Consider the following 9,329-nt stretch of genomic DNA (forward strand, 5'->3'; position numbering starts at 1 on the left):
AACAAGGTGATTCATATTTTTACAATGAGAAATAGTGTGAGAATAAAAAACACTAATAATCAGAGCTAATTACTAACGGATATTAAAAGTTAATTAATAATAATTAATCATAAATGTATAGAGTTTCACCTGATTCACCTTATAAAAGGTATATGGTCCCCTTATTTTACTTTCAATTTTTTTTCCTTATGTTATAGAATGGCAGGTATTTGTGCTAAAGGTATTCCTTAACTCAATGCATATCACACATTGTTTATTAAAAATTTTGTTTAACAAATGACAAGGAAATTAAAAAGAAAAAAAAAAGAAAGTATAAAAATATAGTAATAAAAGATAGAATATTCTATGAATATTAGAAAAATCACACTATAATTGCGACAAGAGAGATGGAGAAAAAAAATTGGTAAAAAAGAAAATTAGTAAAAAAATTAAATGAAAGAGAATGAGTTGAGTAAAAAAGAGATGGAAGAGAATGAGTTGAGGAAAATGAAATCAAAGTGACGGATTTGAGAGAAAAAGGAAATGAAGAAAATGAGTTGAAAGAAAAAAAAAAAAATCTAAGTAAACAATATAAAAAATGAGAAAATAAAACTAAACTAAGATTGAACCATAATTAACGATAAAACTTTATCCAATTTGTTTAATTATAGTGATTCAGGATGAGACAGAATACAGAAACTATAGAGAAAAGGGTGACGTCAATAAATGATTTCATAGTGAGTTTTGGGTCACAGAAATTACAGACCCAATATCCACCACTGTGTCTCCTTGTCTCTCCCTCAACTCCTATCTTCATTCAAACGTTACAAAGCCACAAGTTTTCAACAAACCAATTCATAAGATAAAACGTCTTCCCAGACACTCACACTGTCATCTCACTATCCAAACCTCTGCCATTCCTTCTCATTTCGTCAACAAAACATCATAAAAAAATCCTAAAAATATAAATTAAACAAAAAATTGTACTACATTATACAACTATGTAACGGTGCAGCAGCGAGCAAAGAAAAATGTTGGTGGTTGAATCCAGTGGTTCCAGGGTGGATCTTCCGGAGGAGTTGCTACAAGTTCTGCCGTCTGATCCTTACGAGCAGCTCGACGTCGCCCGCAAGATCACCTCCGTTGCGCTATCCACACGTGTCAATGCGCTCCAATCAGAGTCGTCGACTCTGCGCGCCGAACTCGCCGATAGGGAGCGGCTCATCGCCGAGCTCCAGGCTCAGGTGGACTCCTTCGACGCCGCTCTCTCCGAAGCCGCCGATAAGCTAGCCAGAGCCGACCAGGACAAGGTCCGAACCGGTCCCTCAACCCGGTTCAATTTTCAATAACCAATTTTATTTATTTATTTATCTGTTTGTTTGACCTGGGATTACTAATTACAGGAGAGTTTGGTGAAGGAGAATGCTTCTCTTTCCAATTCGGTGAGAAAGCTCACCAGAGATGTCTCTAAGGTGCAAATTCTGAATTTTTATTCTATCTATTCTCTTGAAGTTTGGTTCTATCTATATTTAAAATTAATTGGTCCATGGAATGTGGTTAGAGTTATTGGGCTAATGGCTTCTCAATGTAATTGCAGTTGGAGAGTTTCAGAAGGACGCTTATGAAATCACTTCACGAGGATGGAGATACTTCTGTACGTTACTTTTACTTATTAATACTAATATTAATATTAACATTATTACAAAAAAAAAAAATGCTCTCAAGTGTAGTTAAGGTTTTAATAAAAATATTTTTTTTTCATTAATTATATATTTATTATTATTTTTTAATTAGTTTATCTTTACTAGTATTGCCCTATTTCGTATGAACATACATGTTTTGTTTTTTCTTGGTTGGCTGAATTTATTAGTTTAGCAATACGCGACTATATACTTTATATAATGTGTATGTGTGACATAATTAAGTGTTACCAAACAAATAATAACTTTTTCTATCGAGCTTTTCTCCGTGGTTTTTCATTTATTTGAGTTTGGCACAGGGAGGAGCAGCAGACATTGCCGCTAAGTTGCAGAGTCAAGCAAGTATCAGTTCCTCGTCGCAATTTGGAGGTACTTTAAAGTATAATTGTGAGAAATGGCACCAAGTTCTGGGTTGTGATATAAATTCTCATTTCATTTGACTGCAGATGAAGATGCTTCCGCGCCTTCTTCTAGATCTTCTTCAATGCGATTAAACACTTCGGATTCGCCAAATTACTCTGCAGAGGATCGTGAGTCTGATGGTGTGTGACGGGTTAATAAAAGTGTACATATGTTTGTGCATGCATCTCCAAAACATGTTGGTTTTGTTGTGTTCTTGAAAAGTGTGTTGTTGTGTGCAGGATCAAGATCTGGAGCATCACATAATGTTGTGTTAGCATCGCAGAGTAGCACCCCTCGCATTACTCCTCCAGGTTCCCCTCCTAGTAAGTCTGCACTGGTATCCCCGACAAGAACATCGTCTAAGCCCGTGTCTCCAAGGCGCCATGCAATGTCCTTTTCAACCTCCAGAGGAATGTTTGATGATAGGTCTTCCTCACAGACTGGTGACTCCCTTCAAATCCATGATGCCTTTCTACTTCCATTTCTTTTACGTTTTTTAAAATAAATGCTTCATTTTTTCACTTACTTTTTTCATTGTTTCAGCTCGAACACGAGTGGATGGAAAAGAGTTTTTTCGTCAAGTTAGGTCAGTGAAGTTGCTTCTATCTAATTTAACTGTAAAAGATTTGCAAATTAACATGACATGGAGGGAAAAAATCAAGTTTCATGTCCTTAATAATAAAGATGAAGCCAAAACAGTCATTTATATAATTGAATTAAACTTACATCTACATTATGAAACAATTCAAAATTCATACTAAATCCATTAAAAAAATAACTTTACTTTTCCTTAATATATGTATGGAGGGAAAGTCGAATCTCATATCTCGCATGTGTAGATAGTTTGTAAAAAGAATATATATAGACGAGAACAATTAATATTCACTGTCCAAATAGTTTCATGGAATTGAATCACACCTCATGGCATAATATTGGATATTTTACTTTTGAATTCTTTTACGATCGAAGAGATTACATTACGATAAAATATCAAATTAACAACGAATAATAGTGACTATTAGTTATTATAATAATAATTTCGATATTAATTTATTAAATAAAAAATTATTAATTAATAAAAAAAATGTAACAACCAAATTTTTTTTAAAAAAGAAATTATTTCTAAATTAACGATTAATTATAATTTTTTATTTATTATAGTAAATATTTTAATAATTAATAATTTTTTATTTTGTAAATTGATATTTAAATTAGTTAGTAATTGACAATTTTTTATCATTAATTTTGGTTGTTAATGAAATATTTTCTTGTAATGTTACTAATTACGATACAATACACTTTTAATATTAATCTTATATAATACACGATATTTGAACTTTTTTTTGGAGGGGTTAACCATGCTGAATTAAACCTTTAACATTTTGTAAAGTTATATAAATTTATCTTTTGATGTTTCCCTTCTGTCTTTGAATTTGAAGCAATCGTAAGCACAAATTAAATTGTATTTGATATCAATTAACTAACAATTATTGTTGATTCAATTGGTGGTGTTTGTTATCATTAGGAGTCGTTTATCCTATGAGCAGTTTGGTGCATTTTTAGCAAATGTGAAGGAACTGAATTCTCATAAACAAACCAAAGAGGTATAAATAGTAATCCCAATAATATGCTTTCTTCTTTTTCCATGCTTCCCTAATTTTAGTTAATTAATCGGCACTCGTGTGAAATTGCAGGAAACACTGCAGAATGCTAATGAGATTTTTGGGACTGAAAACAAAGACCTCTATACTATATTTGAGGGATTGATAACGCGCAATGTCCATTAGCTCTCCCTTTACTATACTTTACTACTCAACTTTTTTCTTCCAATGTAACAACTCATCATATTTCATCTACTTTACCAACTTCTTCCCATAATACATTTCACAATATTTCTTGCTTCATAAAACTTTGAATTCCACAAGTTTTTTTTTTTCAATAAAAGATCATATTCCCAAGCAATGATTTTTTCTATAAAAAAATGGGTTCAAAATTCCCGCAGATTTTTTATGTAGAAGAAATCAGCATGCTTGAAAAGTAATCAACTTTCACGATGATTTTTTTAATCAATCACGTGCATATGAATCTTCTGTATTTAACTTGTTGTGAGTTCCAAAAGAAAGAAGTAAAGCTGGAAATGTAGACCTTATAATGAACAATAATCGTGATTGATTTTCCTTCAATATTTTTCAGTCTGAGTTGCTTCAAACCCACGCATTTTCTCCTTTATGCATCTGAAAGCGAGGCTTTCATTAAGTAACAAATATCCTATGTTATATGGTTTCTTATTAATTCCTCTACCATTTATATATTCTTAAATTTTCTTTAAAACTATTCTCTTTTTATTATTTTTTTTTGTTGATGTGTTGTTTGAAGAATGAAAGATTATTTAAAGTTACATTAGAAGTTAAAGTGGTTGGAGTATGTGGAGATGATAGTGAATAACAATGGGTGTGGTGGATGAGTGGTGAATATATATATTGAAAAATGAAGGGACATTGAATATAAATTCTGTGAGATATTTATTCACTAACTTTTAAAAAAAAAATAATAATTAAATAAGGCGCATGAGCTAGCATGAATTGAAAATATTATTTTGGATTCAAATAACCAAGATAAATATTAAGAAAATTTGAAGGTTAAAAACGGTGTAAAATTGATTGAAATGGAATATCTGTAGTATCTTATTTTTTGGAAGAACTCCAACTTGGAAGCTTCAATTTGTTTGGAATGGAGGAAGCTAATAATAATATGGAAAAATGGGGTTGGAAGTTGTTTTTTTATTTGAAAAAAAAAAGAAAATTAGCAAAGAGATAAAAGTTGAAACGTAGATATTAAAAGATAATATTAGTTAACAAAACGGCTAAATTGGGTAAGTATCCTTTTGATTGGAAGCTATATAATTAATTAAAGTCATTTGTTATTATGGCAAAGAAAAAAAGTGGCATGATGGGTTGGCTTGGCCTCTACGTGCATGTTCATACATAAAGCCTTTCTCAAACAGCCACAACATTTTGATTAAACTCTAGTACTATATTAATTATTCTAACACAAACTTCTTTATTCATTTAATTAGTAATCTATATATTTCTTTGTCATAAAAGGGAAAAAAAAGAAACGACGAAAGCCGTATTTTGGGCATAAAAAAACGGTTTGAAATAATGACAACGTTGTAGTGTTATCATAGGAAGTAGGAAAACAGAAAAATCATGCCAACCGCTACTTTCATGTCTTTCCATCTCTCTTTCTCTTTCTCTTCCCTTTCTTTCTGACTCTACATGCGTGCACGTCATTCCCGTGGCCACCCTTTTGGTTCTCGGAAACTCGTCTTGCTCTGCCTTGGCCACCATGAACGATGAACGAGAACCAACAGCTTCCTCGAGGTACTACTATCTTTCATGCACTTCTTCAACGTTCTCTTTCTTTTTCCATGCAACGTTTCTCAATATTTCTCTTCCTAATGTTTCACGTGCCGATTCCTTCTAAATAATTTTATGTTGGCAGCAATGGCGTCCCCAGAAAACAAGTAGTTGAAAGGGATAAATCTATTTTTAGAGGCAGGCGTCCACGAACTGGGTTTTCTGATTCATTCTCAAGTATTGGTAATTAAATTTTCCTTTCTCTTCTTTTCTTTTCTTTTCCTGTTTCCGACAATTGAATTGAATTGTCGGAGGTTGTTCTTTAATTTGTCTACTGATGCTGAAAATGAATACGATATTAGAATTGGAAACAATAGACCATGATGAGGGCGGAGCACCTGAGCACTCTCCTAGGAGTCAAGGGTCTGAAACCCCAAGTTCAAGGACCAGCACTTCAGATTCGGAGGGTCAGGGGTCTTTAGCAGTGAATTCACCTAATGCTAATAACCAATGGCGTGGTTTCTTCAAGCTACTCAAGAAAGGATCCCAAATGCCTTTCCAAACTTTTCATCCACTTAAAAATGTTCCAAAGCTCACAAGAAGAAAAAGCAAGAGAATCAGGGAGGACATGTGTCCATCTTTGAATTCTCCAGCTCTTCGCTCATCTTTTGACAGTGAGTTTGGTTACTTAAAATCTTCATGGAAAAACTTCACTCTCGCAGAGATCATGACTGCAACAAACGACTTTAGCCAAGGTATGCAATTAATTCTCTTGCCAGGAAACGAAGGGATCAAAAATAATTGCTTTCTGATTGAAGAATCCAAGAAACTCTGAAAGAAACCTTTGTTTTCGTTTTTTTTTTTTTGTTTATGAGGACATGTTGACATGGTGTTTGCTAAAATGCTAGGCTGATAAGGTATTTTAATTGTTTACTTTTGAAGCTAATTTGATCGGGGAGGGAGGCTATGCGGAGGTTTATTTAGGCAAATTGGAAGATGGAAATTTTGTTGCCATTAAACGGTTGACAAGAGGGAACCAAGAAGAAATGACTGCAGATTTCTTGTCTGAGCTTGGCATTATAGTACATGTGGATCATCCCAATATAGCTAGATTGATTGGATATGGTGTTGAAGGAGGAATGTTTCTTGTTCTTCAATTGTCTCCACATGGTAGCTTGTCATCTATACTTTATGGTATAAATGCTAACCAACTAACATTTTGAGTGTTTCTTTCTGCAATGCCTTGCAACTTTTGCGAAAGTTATAATTATTCTTTTACTTTGCATGATTTCAGGACCTAGAGAGAAGCTGAATTGGAGCCTCAGATATAAGATTATTTTGGGGACTGCTGAGGGCCTGCGCTATCTGCATGAGGGGTGCCAAAGAAGGATCATTCACAAAGACATTAAGGCTTCTAATATTTTGCTCTCGGAGGATTTTGAGCCCCAGGTGCCTACTTACCCTCAATTCTACTGCTCTAAATCAATTTACCATCTTAGAACGTGTTTTTGTAAGAGTTAATATGAATACGTTTACTCCAATAAGACAAAAAGTGTTACTTCTCTTTTTCCTGCATTGGACTGTGTAAATGTCCACTCAACAACTTTAAAACCCCAAATCAAACAAACACCTAATTGTTTCATGGCAATAATATTATACCAGATATCTGATTTTGGGCTTGCAAAGTGGTTACCTGACCAATGGACTCATCATACTGTCTCCAAAGTGGAAGGCACATTCGGGTTTGTATATTTAACATCTTCACAAGTTTTCCATGTGTATTTTTTTCATTCCACGTATCAATTAAGACTGTTATTTTCTGTTTTTTTTTTCTTTTGCACTGACCATGGATGCCACAACAGATACCTTCCTCCTGAATTCTTCATGCATGGTATAGTAGATGAAAAGACAGATGTGTATGCTTATGGTGTGCTATTATTGGAGCTCATTACTGGTCGACAAGCTTTGGATAGCTCACAGAGAAGTCTGGTGATGTGGGTATGTCTGCCTTTTCCAAAGTGTTTGTTAAGAACCTTGACATGGAAAATGTATAGTTTTAAGAGAGTATAGTTTATGCACTTAACAATGTAAAGCATTATTACACTGCGATCCAATCATAATTGTCATAAACGATGGATAAAAATTAAACTCTCTTTTAAAAAATAATTGTTGCAGGCAAAACCTCTGCTATCTGCAAATAATATCAAAGCCCTAGTCGATCCAGTTTTGGCTGATGCTTACGATGCAGGGCAGATGGAACTTGTAACCTTAACAGCTTCTCTATGTGTAGACCAGTCTTCGATTCAGCGACCAGATATGAGCCAGGCATGTGCTCTTAAGCATTGATCCTGTGTCTGGATTTGGACAAGAAAATAAGAAACAAAGAAAACTTTTAATGCTGTTACAATGTTGGTAGCTGATATAGAGCATGCGTGTTTTTTGGTGATTGAATGCAGGTGTTGGAGATACTAAAAGGGGAAGAAGATATCATAAGAATCATGAAAGAACGGACGAAGGTAAAACTTCAGAGGACATACTCTGAAGAACTGTTTGATGCAGAAGAGTACAACTCAACCAAGTTTTTGAATGAGAGGGATCGACATATGGAGACTATTCTAGGCTCAGCTACAGATGAATGAGATAAAGTCTAGTATATATGGCCTGTACTTGAGATAATGTGTGTACATGAAACTTGAGAAGTTGAAATTGTAGAGCTGAGATTTATTTTCAGAACATGAAAACTGATTCTGACTCTACAAGAGGATTCAGAGCTCGCGGGAATTGTTGTTGAGAGGGGTTAACAAAGACAGAAAGAGAGTAGTTGCAGAACCTCGTGTGATGATGTACCATGATGTTTGTCAATAGTTTATTTAGCTGAAATGATGATGAAGTTGGGGTATGATTTGTGAAGCCAAATTCAAGCTTCAGAATGGTTGTTTTCCATTTTATTCACACACATTCAATGATCATCAGCAATTGGAAATACCATTTTCAGCAAATTCTTTTATTTTCTATTGTAACCTTATGCAGATTGTCCAACAAATTTTCTTTAATTTGTTCGATTTGTGTTAAGTGAGTTTTATGTCTCACCTTGTCTTGTCACTGGGACTTGGATTCGGATGTAAATTGTTAGCTTTTAGTTTTCAAATACAGATCTCAAGCATCAAAATATGAATCAATCCCTTTCAAAACCACATTTAACTATCAAAGTGATATATTAAAGTATACTTTTATCTCAATTTGGGTTTGAATGAATGTTTTCAAGTAAAACAAAAATAATCTCCATAAAAAGGGTCCACACTAAAATTTGTCACTTTTCTTGTAATATGAAAAGTAGGTCTATCGTACATCTACATGCAATAAGGCCGAAAATTTTATTTTATATTTAATACGCTTGTATGTCTTGATAAATATGAGAAGTTTCAGTTGAATCTTCAATAATATTTAATGTTATATGAGTATTTAATAATTTAAATTTTTAATTCAATGCTCTGATGTTAATTTTTTTTCTTAAGGTAATAATGTGACTATTAAGTAACTAAAAGGATTATTATATTATTGATGAGATGTTCGTATATATAATTTTATTATTTAAAAAGTTTATAGATAATAATTTTATAATTTATAATTTTATTGTTTTAAAATTTTAAAATTTTATAGAACATCAATAATAAATGTGATCTAATTTCATCTCATTCAACTTAAATTTTCTACAGTAAACTTGTACGCTCAAATTTAATATATAAAAAAGTTATTTAGATAATTATGCCCATAAACTCCCCTTAAAAGAGAACAGTTTAGTTGTTACATGAGATCAATAAACAAGTTTTCTAATAATGGGAATAATAATGTAATAATTGATTTAAAAACGAAATTAATAATGACAGAA

General features: G+C 32.9%; 2 protein-coding genes across 2 annotated transcripts; both read left to right on the forward strand.

The window, feature by feature from the left end:
• The first annotated feature begins 818 nt into the window (after positions 1 to 818).
• LOC114187663 (uncharacterized protein At4g15545-like) lies at positions 819 to 3,990 on the forward strand. Its single transcript, XM_028075971.2, has 9 exons — positions 819 to 1,289; positions 1,383 to 1,451; positions 1,577 to 1,633; positions 1,979 to 2,048; positions 2,126 to 2,221; positions 2,321 to 2,524; positions 2,625 to 2,667; positions 3,607 to 3,685; positions 3,776 to 3,990. Exons 1-9 carry the CDS (start codon positions 1,011 to 1,013, stop codon positions 3,866 to 3,868), a joined length of 990 nt encoding a protein of 329 aa, XP_027931772.1. The 5' UTR covers positions 819 to 1,010; the 3' UTR covers positions 3,869 to 3,990.
• A 152-nt stretch (positions 3,991 to 4,142) lies between these two features.
• On the forward strand, positions 4,143 to 8,512 carry LOC114187625 (Protein kinase superfamily protein). Its single transcript, XM_028075920.2, has 9 exons — positions 4,143 to 5,464; positions 5,586 to 5,683; positions 5,803 to 6,195; positions 6,383 to 6,634; positions 6,735 to 6,889; positions 7,103 to 7,182; positions 7,303 to 7,438; positions 7,616 to 7,765; positions 7,897 to 8,512. The coding sequence occupies exons 1-9, from the start codon at positions 5,430 to 5,432 to the stop codon at positions 8,077 to 8,079; spliced, it is 1,482 nt and encodes a 493-aa protein (XP_027931721.1). The 5' UTR covers positions 4,143 to 5,429; the 3' UTR covers positions 8,080 to 8,512.
• Positions 8,513 to 9,329: the final 817 nt, after the last annotated feature.

Source organism: Vigna unguiculata, chromosome 6 (genome assembly GCF_037176805.1).
Source record: "Vigna unguiculata cultivar grain cowpea cultivar isolate G323 ecotype 2 chromosome 6, ASM3717680v1, whole genome shotgun sequence".
NCBI lineage: Eukaryota > Viridiplantae > Streptophyta > Magnoliopsida > Fabales > Fabaceae > Vigna > Vigna unguiculata.

Excerpts from the sequence above, each read along its gene's own strand:
- LOC114187663 (XM_028075971.2), top strand. The coding sequence starts at position 1,011 with ATGTTGGTGGTTGAATCCAGTGGTTCCAGGGTGGATCTTCCGGAGGAG. Across the intron at positions 1,634-1,978 it reads ACGAGGATGGAGATACTTCT|GGAGGAGCAGCAGACATTGC; the intron begins GTACGTTACTTT and ends AGTTTGGCACAG. Across the intron at positions 2,525-2,624 it reads TAGGTCTTCCTCACAGACTG|CTCGAACACGAGTGGATGGA; the intron begins GTGACTCCCTTC and ends TCATTGTTTCAG.
- LOC114187625 (XM_028075920.2), top strand. The coding sequence starts at position 5,430 with ATGAACGATGAACGAGAACCAACAGCTTCCTCGAG. Across the intron at positions 6,196-6,382 it reads AACAAACGACTTTAGCCAAG|CTAATTTGATCGGGGAGGGA; the intron begins GTATGCAATTAA and ends TTACTTTTGAAG. Across the intron at positions 6,635-6,734 it reads CTTGTCATCTATACTTTATG|GACCTAGAGAGAAGCTGAAT; the intron begins GTATAAATGCTA and ends GCATGATTTCAG.